This window comes from Gambusia affinis, linkage group LG17 (genome assembly GCF_019740435.1).
Source record: "Gambusia affinis linkage group LG17, SWU_Gaff_1.0, whole genome shotgun sequence".
NCBI classification, from domain to species: Eukaryota; Metazoa; Chordata; class Actinopteri; order Cyprinodontiformes; family Poeciliidae; genus Gambusia; species Gambusia affinis.
Window position 1 is genome coordinate 5,185,920 of NC_057884.1, and position 18,039 is coordinate 5,203,958.

The 18,039-nt window shown below is 38.6% G+C and overlaps 1 protein-coding gene across 7 annotated transcripts in view; it reads right to left on the bottom strand.

The window, feature by feature from the left end:
- mast4 (microtubule associated serine/threonine kinase family member 4) overlaps positions 1-18,039 on the bottom strand; it is a 101,809-nt gene that overhangs the window by 18,184 nt on the left and 65,586 nt on the right. For 4 of the 7 annotated variants that reach the window (XM_044095845.1, XM_044095843.1, XM_044095850.1 and 1 more), the window contains 12 exons: positions 10,369-10,457; positions 8,068-8,137; positions 7,346-7,424; positions 4,833-4,987; positions 4,670-4,745; positions 4,374-4,583; positions 3,467-3,568; positions 2,250-2,382; positions 1,358-1,419; positions 1,176-1,267; positions 866-1,074; positions 627-765 (listed from right to left, as the gene is read on the bottom strand). In XM_044095845.1, coding sequence (XP_043951780.1) covers positions 627-765; positions 866-1,074; positions 1,176-1,267; positions 1,358-1,419; positions 2,250-2,382; positions 3,467-3,568; positions 4,374-4,583; positions 4,670-4,745; positions 4,833-4,987; positions 7,346-7,424; positions 8,068-8,137; positions 10,369-10,457 — 1,416 coding nt within the window. Of the gene's footprint in view, positions 1-626; positions 766-865; positions 1,075-1,175; positions 1,268-1,357; positions 1,420-2,249; positions 2,383-3,466; positions 3,569-4,373; positions 4,584-4,669; positions 4,746-4,832; positions 4,988-7,345; positions 7,425-8,067; positions 8,138-10,368; positions 10,458-16,281; positions 16,542-18,039 lie in introns of those variants that run through there. The other 3 variants (XM_044095847.1, XM_044095844.1, XM_044095848.1) reach the window with 2 other exon arrangements.

Sequence of the window (18,039 nt, forward strand, 5' to 3'; positions counted from 1 at the left end):
AGAAATGTGAAATTATTATCCCTTGAAATTTGAAAGGTTAAAGTGGACTGAATGCTTAGCAGCTTGCTGTAGATTCAGTCTGTTCCACTGCAAAAACATAAAATCCTATCACATATTTTTATGTAGTTTCTTAGTACAAACATTTTAGTACAAACAAAATAAGGCAAATGTAACTTTTCAGGAAAATACAGGAACTTGCTTTACGTCATTTTCACTTATAGGAAAAATGTCTAATGGCAGATTATTTCACTTACAGGTAATAGTTTATCAATATCAAGGAGGCACTGACTTAAAGGAACTGTTATTTATTGCTGAAAAGTTACTTGTAATATAGTTTGGTTTTATTTCAAGTGTACTAAGATATTTGAACTAGAAACAACACCAGAAATATTTGGTAAGAGTTTGTGTTTTTGCAGTTCAGCAAAGGTGGCTGGAAAAATAAAACAACATTGTTGGGTCAGAAAGCTGCCCAACCGTTTAAAGTGTGAAAGAGAAAGTGAGAAAACAGTAAGGAGTTTTTTCACACAGTTCAAACGAGCTGCACAAGCAGGCGACACTTGTGCTCATCAGTATCAGCTTCAGTTCCAACTCTGGATCATATCTGGCTCAATACATCAAGTTCTCACTTGTCAGGCTTCAGATCCCTGTGGACGATGCCGTAGTTGTGAAGATATTCCAGAGCAAGAACAGTTTCTGCAAAGTACATCCTGGCCATATCCACCGGCAGGGGACCCATGTTTTTCAACAGGGTGGCGCAATCTCCTCCTGAATGCGGGGGGGAAAAAAAACAAAAAACATGTATATCAATGAATATAAACATGCGGTAGAAGGAAAACAGAAGGCTTTGCACTCGGTTGCAGCTGACCTTCGACATACTCCATCACCATGCACAGGTGCCGCCGCGTCTCGAAGGAGCAGTACATGGAGACGACAAAGGGATTCTCGGCAAAGGTGAGGATGTCTCTCTCCACAAAGGCCTGCTGTATCTGATTCCGCAACATCAGATTCTGCTTGTTGATTTTCTTCATGGCGAACCTCTGCTTGGTTTCCTTGTGCCGAACTAAATAAACAGCTCTGCGGAGTAAAACGGTGCAACAATAAGGAGCGGAAAAAGCTTTCGAAACGGTTACAGGAAAATTCATTTCCTATAACCTATTAGTTTTATGTTTTCTTACCCATAAGCACCGTTGCTGATGAGTTTTATCATCTCAAAGTCCAATTCGCAGGGTTTCCGTCGGGAACGCAAGACGGTGCTGAGACTCTGTGACTGAGGACAAGAAGGTAAAGAAAAAAATAGTAAAAAAAATAAAATCTACTCCATGAATAGTGAAAAAATATATAGTATTATATTTCTTACAGAGTCGTCTGTTTCTGGAGTTTCTGCAATGCCGCTGTCACTACTGGTCAGCTGTGCAATTTCTATGAAGAATAAAACGCTGAATTAATAATAATAAAAAAAAGTAGTAGAAAAAAACAAAAAGTTGAATTCAGGCAACTTTTTAAAGTTAAGAATACATGCAAGTGTATGTAAGGCATTTAAGAAAAACTTAAATGCCAAGAAATCAGCACATTTAAAACAAACAAACAAACAAAACAAAAAAATCCAAACTGAAGAGTTTTATTCGCTAATTAGCTTTGAGCTGCTGACTCCAAGATAACCGGAATTTAAAAGAAATGGAGCAGAAATCAGACCTGGCAACACAAACACACGTCTGACAGCCATTTTGAAAATCACCACTCTGGAACAAATGCTGGGTAGATACTGTTGTGCGTGTCTTCGTTTGGCTTGCGTGCAACAACGCGAACCGCCATGTGAGCTCCCCAGAGAGCCGGTAAACACATTTCCACTGCTGTTTAACATCTGTCCCCCCCACCTGAGGTGGCGTTTGAACCAAACACAGGAGACACTCGGCGGGGTAAAGCACGCAAAGTCTGGCTGATGTGCCAGCTTGTGTGGCTCTGTGGGGAGGCCATTCTTTTCTAATTAGTCATAATGAATGCTGTTGGTTACTGAATATGCAGAAACAGAAGGCCATTAGGCAAATCGTCTGTTTTTTTTTTTTGCATACTTCAAGAAAAAAATAAGTCTTCAATTGATTCATTCATTTGAAGACTTATCCTGTAGGAACAACACTCCTACAGGATAAGAACAACGTACATTTCATATTTAACAGCTCTAATGAGTCTTTTTGCATTAGATTATGTTAGCACTGATGATGATGATGATGATGAAACAGAGCTTCCGGTACCCTCTAGAGGATCCCGTGTGAGTCCCAGCTGGCTGATGATGTAACGAGGGATGTCCGTTTTGATGCCCTGGCCTTCTTTAGCGTGTCCTTCAGCTGCTTCCAGAAGGTGGTAAAACTCCTCTGGGTCAAATTCCTGGAAACACAGTGACCCAACTTCAGTGTAAAGCCTATACAGTATGTTGGGGAGCTGGAAGGATACATTATACAATCTTCTTGTTTTGCTAATTATTAAAATATTCAACAATAATTAAGTACTTCATAATTTACAACAAAAAAAAGAAGCTTAAATTATGCACAGTGCCTCAAAGATGCGGGTAAAAACTATAAATCAGGTGTGAACGTGAAGTGAAGTTAGAGACCCTCCAGCCACAGTATGGATGGCTGCAATGACGACTTTCATTCAATGTATTGAACTGCTTGGATTTCAAATGTATTATTCGTCTTTTGCACTTTTAAAAACAGGAGAGATGCATCTAAAAATACTGAGGTGGATGTATAAACGCTATGGAATTGTCAACGTACTGAAATGCCTTATTTCAAAAAGATGCAAGTTTTTGTAAAGTTGTTCCAATAAGAAAAATAAAAAACGGTAAGGTAAGAGCTCAATATGTTTTATTTCCCAACTGCTATATTTTGTTTAAGCTGCTCACTGTGTTCGCTTTGGTTCCAGATATAGGCAGGTTTCATCAAACGGCCATTTTTCTCATTTATTAAGATAAATATATATTTATCTTACTTAAATAAAAATGTTCTCTTGTCTTTACCATTTTGAAAAGTGCTAAAGAAAAAGGGGCTTTTAAGTCTTTATCAGATTCACTCCCAAAAAACAAAAGAAAAAACAGGCAGTAAGGGACACATTGATGACATAAAAAATGTAATATATACATTTAAAATGAGCTTCATTTAAAGTGACGATTCAGTTAAAACAATTGTTTGTACTGAGTGTTTACTTCTTGCCTTTGTCTCTGACCTTTTTCTACCACTAATAAAATAAAAGCTTTAAGCAGAAGATTAGGCTACTGCAATAATAGCAAAAAAAAAAAGAAAGTCATTTACACAAGGAGTGTCTAATTGAGGAAGGTGCTGTATGCTGCTCCTAGTTTTCTATAAAAAATAACAACAACTTTTTAACTTTTGTTCGAAAAATGTAAATGTAAGACAGATACCAAGAAAAATCCTGAATGGGGAAGTCTTCGTATCAGACGTTGTTTACGTACCAGACATTCCAGCAGTCGAGCAGGCCGAGCTATCACAATGAGGATCTTCTTTGCCAGCTCTCTGATGAAGTCAACCTCCTCACTTTCTGACCTCTCTGTGGACTGCAGAGCAACAAACAGGATAAGAAACCATCACGCGACGCGCATGTGCCACACGTCACATAAATCAGAGACAGTCTGGTAAAACTGGAGAGATACTCTTGAAGTATAAAGCTTCTTCCTTTTTATTTAGCTGTAACTCTACTGTCAGTATAAAACAGGAGCTAAATTCTTCACGAGTAAAATGAAAAATTAAGGGTGTAAAAATTCACGCTTTAGGGATCAAAAATGCAAGATTTGTTACGTTTTCAGCTGGTGCGTTTCCACGCCGCACTGCATCAAATGAAAGCAAACCGTTTTAAAAAACCTGTTCCCCTCCTTGCCTGTGGTGGCGCTGCACCAACAACCGCTGAAGAAAACAACTCAAAAACCACTGAGCACCACTTCCTCCTTCATGAAAGGTAAACAAAAGTGGAATGGCGTCAAATTTGAGCAGTTATGGGTTTTTAAAAGACCACAAGCCATTTCTCCCACTAACAGGTTTGTATTGGTGGTATTTACCCAGAATGCCCTACTATATGGTCCGTATCCTGCTTTTGGAGCGGTCTCCATATAAGTTGTTAATTTATATGGACTCAAATTGCCCTGGAGTTCAGTTCAACCGAACCTAGACCTAGGTTTTAAGGCGGACCAGAATTTGCTCTCTTGGTCGGGATCAGAGTTCAGTTGCACATTCACACCTCTCCAAGTGAACCAGACTTTCTAGTCAAACTCACTAGAGTTTGATCAAACCCGAGTAAACAGGTATGGAGCGAATGCACCCTAATAGAGTTTTCTGAAGACTTCACATGTTTAAAAAGCACCCTACCTCTTGAACGAGTTTCTCTAGTTTGTCAGTGAGTTCGCAGAAGTAGCTGGATGTGATGAGACCGAGCCGGCTCTTTTCCAGACAGTCCCGCGCCAGTTCAATTATCTGGTGGTGGGCGAAGCCAAGCACGCCATCTGCCAGAGGGAGGACGCTCTCCGGGGAGTTGCTGCGGATGATTTCCTGAATCTTTTCCTCCATCTGAGCGGTGGCCTGTAAGTGAGGAGGTTGCGGAGCATCTTTCAGTCGAAGTAGAAGACCTTCAGCTGAGAGCGTGGTTACCGGCGGGGGGCGCTCACCTTAGGAAACCGCTCCTTGTAGACGTGGTTCATCATGATGATCTCATGGTCGTAACAGGATGGAGATCGTCCAGGGCTGAAAACGCAAGTCACGCAGTTGTGTAGGGCGGGTTTTCAGTGCAGACTATGAAAGGTTTCAGTGGTGTAAAGATGATTTGGGTACCTGAGGCTGCGTGAGCGGGGTCGCATGGCCGTCGCTCTGCGGCATTCGTCCCCAGAGATGCTCTCGGTGCAGAAGTGCTTGGAGAGGAGGTACAGTTCATCGGGCGTAGGCTGGTAGGGCAGCTGGTGCAGCTTCTCCTGTGATGAACAGGATGACTGAAAATGAAACAAATATATATTCAACATGAAAAGGAAAAGAAAAAAAAATAAAGAGATGGTGTTTTTTTTTTTCTCCCTGTAATAATGATGAAAAATACTGAACTGCTGTGTTGTTTGTTACAAATTTGGCTTTTTTTTTTCTTTTATGAAATCAATAGCTTTAAATGTTGCTGCCTCTGTGGGAGGCTAAACAGTCTTCAAACAATAATAAATTACCTTAATTTGACTGTTACTGTAAACAACTTCAGCCTTTTTTTAATGTAATTTTGAATATAAGTTTTGAGTTTGGTATTGTTCTCAACTGTGGAGCCCTTAAGAAGTGGAAAATGAGCAAATTTCTCAAAAATTCCCTAGAAATTTGTATTAAAACTATCAACAAAACTAAAATGCATCATTTTTCAAAGGAGGTGTTAAACAATTTTTTTTTTTTTAAACAGGTAGATTCAAGTTCAAAAACCATTTAAAAAAAAGCCAGGTAAAATGTTTTGGCATTTTGTTTAGGGACAGAAAAAAAATACACATCTACACTTTTGTAATTTTATTTTTATTTTTTTTGTGGATATGATTGAACTTTGCCGTTTCATACAGAACATAGAAACCCGCAACTTTTCCTTTAAGATGTTGACGACTGCTGGCTGACTTATCCACGTTTTACGTGAATAAAGCTGACATTATGAATGAATGCACTGCGTTAATTATTAATGTGACGTTTGACGTTCCAGCTGGTTTCCGTTGTTCCACGGCTTAAGAGTGAATCAATGGGTATTTAGAGTAGATTGTGTTAACTGTTAATATTTCATTTCATTGATTAGAGAAACAAAATGTTTTGCCTTCAGGCACAATTTACTCTCAGCTGGATAAAAATCTGAACCAAAAGATCTTGGGGTGACAGAGTAAATAGAAGTACGAGATCTTCAAGTGAATAAACAGAAAATGAATGAAAACGATAGAAATGAAATCAACTTTCACCATGGAAAGCAAATAAATAAAAACGCCATCTTGAAATTATTAAATATTATCAACTTAAACCTTTCAGTTCCAGTGAAACAACTTTGATGCTGTAAGTGTATGTTAATGTGTGTTCGCATATTTTTATATGTACTACCGCAGGCTTCCTAAAAGTGGTAGAAATGGTTAAAAAAATATTATGTAAGAGTTATAGTAGAGGATAGCGGAACTATTTTGAAGAAAAAAGAAAGTATTGACACCACGTTTTGTCACAATGCAACATCAAGCCAGTTTATTATGATTTGACATAATGAGGTCCATCAGATGCACAAAGACAAAGTAGTTATTTTGCATTGTGAAGAGAACAATTAGAAACCAAGAGCGGTTTTAAACGGTGACAGCTGTTTTACTGTGACATCCCCAAGCCACCAATTACCATTAGAAGTCAAAGAAGTAAGTGCAAGTGGATTTCTAAATAAATACAGCGGCGCTGTGAAGGCCTTTTGAGGTTTTGTTAGAGAACATTAGTGACCAACATAAAGTCCGAGGAACACAGCAGGCAGGTCAGGGAGAAAGAGATATGAAAAATCTCAAATGGAAACCTGTAAGAGTCGCTTCATGGAGACTATTAGCTAAAGGTTAGATTAAACCGTTTCACAGATTCTGTAAGTTAAAGGAAAAGCATACATTCTGATTAGCATTGAGCCTACAAATGCTATACTTTAGGTTTTTCCTCAGTATTTCATCTGATTTATAGTGAATAAGAGAGACATGCAGCGTTGTAGTAACACTTAAGCTGGTTCGGATTGTGTTTATTTTACCCTAACATGCATTGCTGTAAACTGGACACCCAAAGAGAACTAGCGCAGGTGCAGAAACCTCCAAACTAGACGATTACTAGACGGGACTAAAATGCAACAATTATTTCTAAAATGTAATGCTTGGATAGTAGTTTTAAAAAAAGGTAAACATGAGAATTAACAACTTTGTGAATTTGTCTGACTGAAGGGGTGTAATTAGATAGGTTTGAGTTGAATGATGAAGAAGTAAAAACATAAACTTATGTTGTTATATGTTGTGATAGAACATAAACGCTCATTGGCCACTTTAAACCAAACATACAGTCTTTGTGCCTTAAATCCAATCGAGAATCTGCGGCCAGTCTCTAAAATTGCTGTTCAACGATGCTCTTAATGTAATCTGTCAGAGATTGAGTTATTATGCAAATAAGCATGGGCAGAAATTTCAAGTCTCTGATGTAAAAAGCCGATAGAAATCTGAAATGCAAAAGTTGTTTCTACAAATTATTGACACAGGAGGGCTTTAAAACCGAACATCCACCAGTCAGTTTCATTTTAGGTTTGCTGTTGTAAAGTGACAAAATGCGTGTGAATTACAGGGGCTTACAGAGACGGTGGAGCTGGGCGTGTTGGTTCCATATCCAGAGGAGGGCAGGGAGGCCAGGGACCAGCGGCGGCCGTCGGTCCTGTCGCAAAACAGCAACAAAAACGCTGAGGACTGTCTCATCTGTTAGCGTAGAAGACCTTTGACCTTTGACAAACTCGACATGCTTGGGTTCAAACAAGACGCTCCCATGTTTGTAACCAAAACATGGAAAAACTCCTTATACCTGAACGGTCGTCAGAGTCCATTGATTTAATGGACTTTGAAACAGATGCTTTTTTTTTTTTTTTTTTTTTTTTAACAAAACCTACTAGTTAATTCGTAGACAATTAAAAAACCGGCAAGTAAATAAATGTAGAATTAAATGTAGATGGCTCGATGAGTTAAACTGCAGTGTTAAAGTGAGACTTATGAAGCAGGGAGGGAACCACGGAGGAACTCCAGACAAACGTGGGGTTAATGTTTTATTTTCCACTCAGAAGTGAACGCCTAGCTTCAAGTTACCTGTCTGCTCTGTGGCAATGACTGTGGATTATCATTAAAAAAAAATAAATAAATAAAAATTACATGACACATGATGGATGCCATTTTTAAAAATATAAATACAGAAAAGTTGAATACCTTACACATGAGCTTGCCCAGAAAACACTCAAGAGTCTCGATTAAACGGCTGTGAACCTGGATAAATTTTTTGAAATGTATAACCACATCTCGGTTCCCTTTACCTTCGTGCAAAAGAGAAATGAGCAGAGGCACTGGGGGAGAAATTTCTTGGGCTGTCTTGTGGGCTCGTTCCTGTATGAAGAGAAACACAGAAAACAGAGATGAAACAACCTGCAGGCTGAAAACCTAAACACTGGATTCTTTTATTTCAATTAGAGATAAAACAGATCAGTAACACAAAGCCATGAAAGAAATGTAAATCAAGCAACTCTCAATTTACTTTTTGCATTTTGTAAACACAGACATTTCTGGCAACAGTGACACTTTTAAAACCAACTGCATTTATGCAAGATTATGTTTATAATTTATATTCTGAAAGATAGGGACAATTATCAAACAGCCAGTGGGGGTCAGAAAAGTTGCTCATCTTTATCTTTTAGAGCTTTTTATTTCCGCCTGCTTTACAACATGTTACATTTAGAAATCTTGGCGGACTTTTGGAAATCGATTTAATCTCGACTCTCCAGGGAAAACCCACGGCGTCTGCTGTTTTTAGTGATGCTAGCTGTAATAATCTCTACCATCGCTTTGCTTTAAAATAACAAAACCCTGTTCAACAGCGGCTGCCCCGATACCTTGCAGTAATTCAAACCGTAGTGCACTCCATTTCTAAGAGTTGGAATTGTGGCTAAAGATCAAGGGAATGTAATACAATCACTGCTTGTTCTTCAAGTAATAAAAAGCAACAAAAGCTCATTCAAGGAAGGTTCATTGTTTTGCACATTTTCAGATTGCACAAGCACTTGGTTTGTAATAGCACCAGCTCTCTATTCATGTGTCCTTTTGTGCTACTTTTCAAAGCTATTAACTGTGGGATTTACTAAAACCATTCATCAAAGATCCCCCTTTGAGGGCAGATACAATTATCTTCAATTTCTTGTGAAAGCACTGTGTAAACTCTGAAACAATTGCTTAACTGGTCTGATTTAATTTATGTTCTGAAATATGGTGAACTGAATGATAAATGTGAACACTGAAGACCTAAAAGCCTGACGACTGCTGGGATATGGAGGTAAAAACAGTTCAAAACAAGCTAGAAAGCAAGAAAGCGTTTTATTTCTGGGAAGGAAAAAAAACACGCAGAAACATAACGAACATAATCAGTAGAAATGGAATAAATGGTAGGATTTTGAACATGAATGTTATGATTAGGTAGAGCGATATATATATATATATATACGTTCACTCAGTAGATTGCTTGAGGTGCATCTTCTCTGCCATGGATAGAGTTCTTCTTTTAGAAAAACTGGACCAAATTACACCACAGGATTGTGTTTTATCAAAGATCAAATGTCATTTTTGCATCAGCTTTCATGAAGTTTAAATGTTGACGACTGAAATGGACTAAAACAAGTTTCTCCCCCAATTCCCCTTTCATATAGTTTTGCTATCCAACAAAGCAATAATTTGAGTTGAGGTCGCGTTGCAACAACCTTCAGCATATTTAGAATTAATCAAATATATCACACAGGTTTGGCCACATAATTAGGTGACCAATTTCCTTTTTCTGTTACAAAGAAGATTAACCTCTTTCAAACAGAACATATAATTTCTGAGGAATTCATGACTAGAAAAGCTTTTACATGGAAGATGGATCAGACATGATTACATGCCTCAATATGTAACCTAGTTGAATGGGAAACCAGAAAACTTGCTCTTCTTACCTTTGATATAAATGTTACGCCTCAGCCACAGTGTTACGTCACCCCAGAGCTGCGCGTATTCGTTAATAAAAGCGCTGGGGCTTTCAGAGCCGGAATCCATCTTAAAATCTGGGCTCCTTCATCGGGTCACGATGCAGACTAAACACTCGGAGTCGCAGCGCTGTGTTCGCTAAGCAATGGCAGGAAATAAAACGCCCTGTGGTAAATGAGGTCTCCCTCCCTCTGGTCCTGTGCATTTCCTCCCTGCAGGCCGCCGCTTCCTCACCCACAAACAATCACGGTATTTTTGATTTGTCGCACCGCTAAATTCTCAGCCCCAGCGCTGGCCAGACAAAAACTCCACAATGCAACCTGATGCTTCACGCCCTCATTCCTTTTTCATCCCACAGCAGGATTCGGTGTGATTATTATATTTTCTTACTGCATATTCCTCTGCTGGTAACTACAAACAAGGCATGAGAGCTCCTGTGCCATCTGTATTTGAACGTTTTGCAAAATAAAGAGCTGTACATTTTCTATGCTCTTTTTGCAGGTTTTTCCTGTTGGAGTGCACCAATGGTCCCCTCTGTGTACATCCCGACAATGATGACAACAGGTACTACATTAGGAGACATGAACATGTGATGGACATGAACTCACCTGTGAGAGAAGAGAGCGGAGAGTGGGGTCGCGGTAAACCCGACGACTGACCGCTTCCAATCAGGCTCTTTCTGTTACTCGTGCGGCAGCTGCAACAACCACAGGAAAAAATACATTAGAAATAATTTAAAAAGTTGAATTAAGGTATAAATCCAGCATCTTGGGGGAAACTATCCATCCATCCATCCATTTTCTGTACACTCTTGTCCCTTAAATAAATATTAATCAACTAATACCTATATAAAGGTGTTTTTTTTTGACACCTTGGAGCTCAGTTCGAGTTTTACAGCTAATGAATGCAGAGGTCAAAATGTTCTGACCTCCATGCTTAAAACTCCAGAGTTACATTTTTGATCAGTTGAAAAAAACCCCAGAAAAATCCGTTTAAAATGCCACAAATAAAATAATAAAATGTTGGATTATCACTGGAGTAACAGTCTTGAGATCTTACTTTTTTTTTTTTTTTTTTTTTGGCAGAAATTGGCTCCTTCTTCTATCCAGAGTGGCATTAATACACCTTCATAGAGATTTGGACTGAAGCGTTCACAAACACCACTCGTTATTTAAACCAGTCAAGGTGCAGATATTACCTCACGTGTTTTGCAGGAGTACGAGGGTAAACGATATCAGTTCAGCCATAGTCTCCATGCACTATGATCATTCACACAACTTATTTTGGGGCTTTTATTTTAGAAATAAGTTGTGTTTATCGCACTGCTAAAAAGTGGCTTGTTGCAGCAACTTTTTCGTCTGTGTTGGGTTATTATTGTGTTATCTTTTAAGATGCAGATTGTGTTTTTTGCAATGTCTTAGGATGCTTGACTCTTTAGTACAAGCTGCAAAATGTCAACACACTTTTGTGATTTATATTCGCAGATGGGATGTGAATATTTAGTCAATGAGGCAGCCTGCTCTGGCTCATTGGTTAACCTTTATTTACTTACTTAGACTTCTGCTAGCCTCTATCTGTACTGCAGTTGCACTGAGAAATGTTGACTCTTGTACATTTTGCATGCTTCTTTCTTTTACTTTTGCTCAAACTGAATTGGAGAAGAAAGAATTGCTCAACTGTCTCCCTTATCCTTGCAGTAGCTACAGAAAACTGAAGTCGTGACATTAAGTGCTTTTACCTCCAAACTGAAAGTTGTTGAGGGTAACTCAATAACGCGCATAGCTTGATGTTTCCCTCTAAATGTGCAACTTTTTCATGTTACATCTGTTGCTGCCTATTTGCCGAAGCCTCCCTTAAAAAGGAGGATTTAGATCTCAATTGGATTTGATCCTGGGTAAACAGTTTGAAAAGCTCCTTTCAAAATAAAGCTTTGTGTTTTATAATGAGATCGGAAGCTTAATTTCAGGAATATTAGCCAAGGTCTATTATGATTGGGAAGCAGATTCATTCTCCACTTCTAACTATAAATTTCACTTAATTGAGTTAAATTTGCTACATGGTAATGAATCCTTCTACATTCTCATCCTATAGCAAATGGGGGATATTGTCTATTAATGTTATAAGCTTGCTTTTGAGTTCTTTCTAATAAAAAAACAATATATGGCTGTGCAATATTATGTTCAATAACCTTGATTTTATTGTATCAAATTGCTAAATGCAGAAAATAAAAATAAAAAATTCCAATTTCTTTCAAAATGAAAACCAGTCATGCTCTCATAACAGTCCTCAGGTAACCAGAGAAAAAAAAGAAAAAAGTACCACAGAAATAAAACAAGTGACAACGTTCCGGTTTATTCCCAACAAAACAAAAACAAACAAATAAGACAAAAAGAGAAATGCAGAGCATTCCTACTTTTATATTTACTGGTCATGCTATTCCAGGACAGTGACTCACTGTCAGGGAGCCACTGTGATCCACAATGTGTGACTCATAAATGAAACCCACTTTTTAACCTTGACAGGAAAAAAAAAAAAAAAGAAAGAAGAAGAACTACTTCAATGTATAAGTGGTTTCCGGTTAGCATGACGGTTCCTGGTTTCAGATTAGAGACGGACAGCGGAAGTACAAAGACCCTGAAGAGTACGCATTCACGTCAAGGTCACGGACTTAAAATCAATGACGTGCTGTTACATAAGCCCCTCGGAGACCTAAATCATCTTCTGCAGAGTTCACTAGAATGTTACTCAATAATAATCTGCATGCTACAAATCCCCCGTTAAATCTGCTTGGTATTTTACCAGGGGCTAAAAAAATGACCATGTATGTATTTTTCATACAGGGCAAAAAAAGAAAATAAAGAAAATACAGATCTAAGCAGCAGTTTCACCATTTAATAAAATTAGAGAAACACAAGAATCATTTATGCTGCAGAAAAAGACTGAGGAAGGGACGAACAGCAGTCAGTCGGTCAGTCAGTGGTGCAGGCCTCCTGCCTGTGTGCTGCAGCGGTGATCAAAAACAATCTAATTCGCAGAGGCTACTGCAAAGACGCTCAAACACATGAGCTGGCAGTCCTCATGTCTCTGTTGACGGTGCTGCAGAGCAGGTCCAACAGGTCCAGGCACTGCAGAGCATCAATGTCAGTCAGAAGCCACGGAGATGGCGTCACACTTTTAAACCACGTCCTGCTTTCTCAGGATTTTCGAGGAAAGCTGTCACAGTATTAAGATTAGAGCTGCAGCTAATGTTTATTTTAGTGACTGAGTAGTCTATCGATTATTTTGTTGATTAATCGAGTGGGCGGAAATAAAAAAAAAAGGGGGTGGGGGGGCATGTTCTGCAGGATTTTCATTTAACCACTTAGGTTCTATTTTGTAAAATATTAAAAATACATTTTAAAATGAATGAAACATTATTTAATATTTCTTTTCAGGCCTTTCTGCTTGACGAGGCATTAATACGACATAGGTTTGATCTGTTGACTATTTTTTTGATCGACTAATCAACAATTGAACAACAAAAGTTACCAATTACAAGTATTTTCTTAATTTGAATCCGGTAAAGCAAAAAATGTTCCCAGAACTTGAGGAGTTCCATGTAGAACATATTTACAGTCAAAGAAAAAAAATTTTTTTTTTTTTAATCTTCAATGCAAAATGCATGTATAAGGTTAGAGTCCTTCTAAAGCATTTATTTCAAGCATTTAACTTGTCAATTAGAATATTATTTTAGTCTTAGAGTGGAAAAATGTCATGCTTTTTCACATTCACACTATTTTTGTAAAAGCAAAGTTTATCATATGAGTAAGACGTGATTTTTGAACCAATGGGATCAAGGGGGGGGGGGGGGGGGGAAATAACAAGGGTTAATTTAGTTACAACCAAAAACCTGGAGGTTGGCAATGCATTTATTTTCAGCCTGTTGTGCTCTGATATACTAACATAAATGCAGTGAAACATTGGGCCTTCAAAAGTCAATTATTTGTAAGATAAAGCCTGGTCTTCTCGGTATAGATCCAGCTGTTCTGTGAAGGTTTCAGAGGTTTGTTAGAGAAAATTTGAGAGGAAAAAAGCACCATGATGACGGAGAGGGATACAGAAAAAAGTCAAGGAAGAAGTTGTACAGAAGTTCAAAGCCGGGTTATGTGATAAAACGTTAATCTTAAACTCACAGATTAATGTTTAATCAATCGTTTGAAAATGGAAACAGTGAGATACGACCAAGGCATGGTCAGAGGATGAGCAGCAGAGATCTGCAGCTCAGGTGGGCCAACGGTTGGCCGGGCATCTATTGGTCAAGCAAGCCAGCAGGAGTGGTGCTGAGGCTGCTTAGATCAAATTTGAACTTTTTTTTCTGATTTACATGAAAAAATTCCATTCAAGTCAATTCAAATGCGGGTCAAACTTTCAGATTTTCATTTGTAAAAAGCTTTGAAAATAGTTTTTATTTTCCCACCTCACAATTAAGAATTTCTTGTTAGAGGGTCAATTTTAAATAAATAATAATACTTTAAAAAAAAATCCATCAACTATAAAAATCATCATAAGTAGCTCTTTGCCAAGCCATGTTCCTGAACATTTTCATTTGAGCAAGAGATGCATTTTAACGTGGGCTAGCGTCCCAAAGCAGGAGAATGGAAACAGCAGAAATCTTTATCACGACAGAGGAAGTGGATAGTCCATGTGTTCAAAAATGATCAAATATGATGAGATCTGTTCATAAATTCTCACTGTGGATTAATGCTACACCACTGCTTCCTAATCAAGCTTTCGTTTCTTCACCCACTATCATCTCAGCACAGGAAGCGCCCCCCACACTGTTATTACTGAAGCTGAGTACTTCATGAGTATTCACTAAACTGGCTGCTACTGGATTACTTTATGGGGGAAAAAAAAAAAAAAGAAAACGAGGGTGTGATGGCATTCAAGTCGTCTCCCTTACATCTGATTCTTGGTAGCTGAGCTTTAGCAGCATTACTTCTGCAGATAAACGGGGGATAATCGTGTTGGTTTAGTGAAGCTTTAAGGGCTGGAGGATGGTAGAGAGAAAGTAGGCCAGTGTTTCTGGAGACATGTTAACCGGTGTGAGCACTCCGCTTCATTAAAAATCTCTGCTTCACTCCAAAAAGACTGCAAACTCTTTGTTCAGTAACTAAAAATACCTTCTGAGGGTCTTTATGACAGCTACTTTCTGAACCAAATCAGTTTATTTTTACCTTGCGTCCAACAAAGTAATCTGAATCTGTCAGGACCGATTTCTTAAGACGTCGGCCCGGCTGCATATTCGGGCCGCAAGAAGCGGCAAAAATAGATCAAACTCTTAATTCCCAAAGCTCTGCATTCAGATTGCCGACATCCGCAGCCTGACCCGTGTCAACAAGAAGCCAGGATGAATCTTTTTCAGGTCTGTGAGTGGAGCTCTGTCGTCACAGCTGTCAGGTGAGCTGCCACCGTGGGGTGAAAAGAATTGCTGCGATGAGCTGACAAACCTAGATTCAAAGTCAAACATATGACACATGCAGATCTATTAATAGAATTAAAAAAAAAAAAAACAGATGAAAGGTCCGGCGATTAAAGCACAGCAACACTTTTGTTTTCCTCGAGCTGCAATCAGATGGCATTGCTCTTGTGATAATTTATTTATTATTTTTATACATCTCCATTGATTAAAGAATGCTACGTACCTCCGACATTTTTAGACTAAACAAAGATAGAGCTCAGTGTAATATTAAAAGTTACAAATTGGAAAAGGATTCTAAAAATACTGAAACCTCTGTCATGTTATAGTCATATTTCGTATATAGGATATTAAACAACATGTACAGTCACGCATCATCGACAGACTTGGATTATCGTTTTCGGCAGAGAAAAAAAAAATACCAGCCAAAAACGTTCAGTATTTCATTTTAAGCTGTTCTGCAGCAAAATAAAGAGGTCAGGATAGGGATTAAAAACAAATATGATTATATAGACTTTCACCAATACTGTGGTTCCAGTAATATACAGCTAACAGAGATCAAGGGGCTTTGCTGGTGAAGTATGAAGTTTCAGCTAAGTTTATTTTCCAGAAAAAGTGTAATTCTTTAAGCTGTAACATCAAAAAACGGTTCACAAGACCAGTCCAAGTCCACCGTCTTCAATAAAAATCAGACAATTTCTCGCGGGCAAACTCTAGAGTCAACTATTTCAGTTGTGAATGCAAACTGTGACGTCCATAAACACACACAAGATCAGCATCTTCACTTTCCCACTGTTGTTTACCTTGGATGGTACGTAGGAAAGTACACATCCTGTGTGAGAAAAGCGTGTCACAACGACAAACATTCAGTTGCCATTTGGCTCACAAAGCAAATAATACACAACAGGCAAGAAGAAAACACCCGTCTTCTAGTTCAAGAAGAGGAGGTCTGGGAACTACACCATGCTTACAGTTTAATGACAAATCTGTTTTTTCAGCTAAGAAATTTACACAAGTGACACAACGGTGCTGAAAAGTGCAGCAGCTTCATTTCGAACGATACCTCTGGGATCGACGCAGACGGGCTCCACCGAAGAAATGTGGCATGTTAAAGTTGGACAGCACCGTCCACGGACTGGAGTCGGACATGGTGTCCGCGTCATGCCAGAGGGGGAGATGCAGAGGGGGCTTCTGAGGTCCTGATGAGAAGCGACGGCTGCCGGGGTTTAGGAGATTATGACCCCCAGAGCACTGGTGGCAAGGTCCAAACTTCCTCTGCAGGGACACATCTGCAGCCAGCTGCGGCATAAACGCTACTGTCGCGTTGTCCTCAAACAACAAAAGACAAAAAAAAAAAAAAAAAAAGTAATCCGGGGACCGGATCAAAGAAAGGCACAGAGAGCGCGATCCAGGTCAGGGGTCGATAACCTCCGCTGCGGCAGGGACGCGACGCCCAACACCGGCCGACTCGACCCGTCTCACGGCAGCTGTTCTGCAGCACGCCAAACGCTCGTCCTGCTCCTTTCACTCAACACGTTTCATATCATGTAACAGGCGTGTACCACTTCACATCCTGGGGAACGGAAGGAGGGGAGGGAGGGAGGAGGACTGCATCATCAACACATGCTGCTTTCAAAGATTACTCCGGTCCGGTGGGTCGGCGTTTCCAGCGCGAGGTGTGTAGAAATTGGGCGATTTTTTTCAACTGCTGAAAAAATAAAAAGTTCAAGAAAAAGGACTGCTCCTTCCGCAGAGAGTTATGGCTCGTTTATTTGACGAGAGCCTCGCCTTAACTAAATCACCTTTGTCCCGTGACTCATTTCCTGTTTGACTTTTAAAAACTACGGAGCGACTTAAAGATGAATAGACAGATGAGGATTTGTCTATAAAAAATACATAAAAACTATTAAGAATATTCTAGTCCAAACAGTTTTGTAAGTTTGTCTGCTATGTAAAACAAAAAGTGAGGATTAATTTGAACAATATTTGATTGGGAGCTTCACTACTGAATTAATAATTAACATTTAATTTCTGCGTTGAATTTGGTTGATCTTTGTGGCTATGGCAACCAGAGGTCGATTTTAAATCAGAATAAATTTTACTCTCAGAATCACTTTTTATAAATAATTTGTAAGAACTTATCAAATATAAAATGCAACAATTTTAATTAAAAAAAATAGTCAAGTAAGACACGTAATAATATAAAACTGAGTCAAATTGTTCATCTTTGAACAACTTATAACATTCTTATTTGTTTCTTTATTCAACATGCCTGAAACCTTTTAATGATAAACATAAAAAAATTATTTTAATTGACTGAAAATTCCACAAATCAATCCCTCATTTATTTGCTCAATTTAATGTAAATCTGCTGCTTGATAAAAAAAAAAAATAAAAAAAAAGAAGATAAAATTGGTATATATTGCAATGTGATAAATAACCAAATGAGTGAATTGTGTTAATGTTTTTGGATGTCGTAGGACTTATATTTCCATCCTAACTAAGACATGATTTCTGCTCTTTTGACATTAAAACTTAAATGTAGAGGTTAAGTATTGGTTTATAAATGATGCTAAATTGATTGCCACATCCAGAGCTTTTAACAAGTTTTGTAGCAGGAGGACAATATATGAACGGAGCAAAATAAGATAAAACATGTGCAGCCAGGTGCTTGGAAATGCTTATATTTCTGGACAGTTCATGTTTTTATGTTGTCAGGCTTGTTAACTTATATGACAGCAGTAGAGGACAGTAAAATGATGTGCACAGTAGGACCGGAGGACACTCCGGTTGTTGTAGATGGCTCTAATCACTTGCCAAG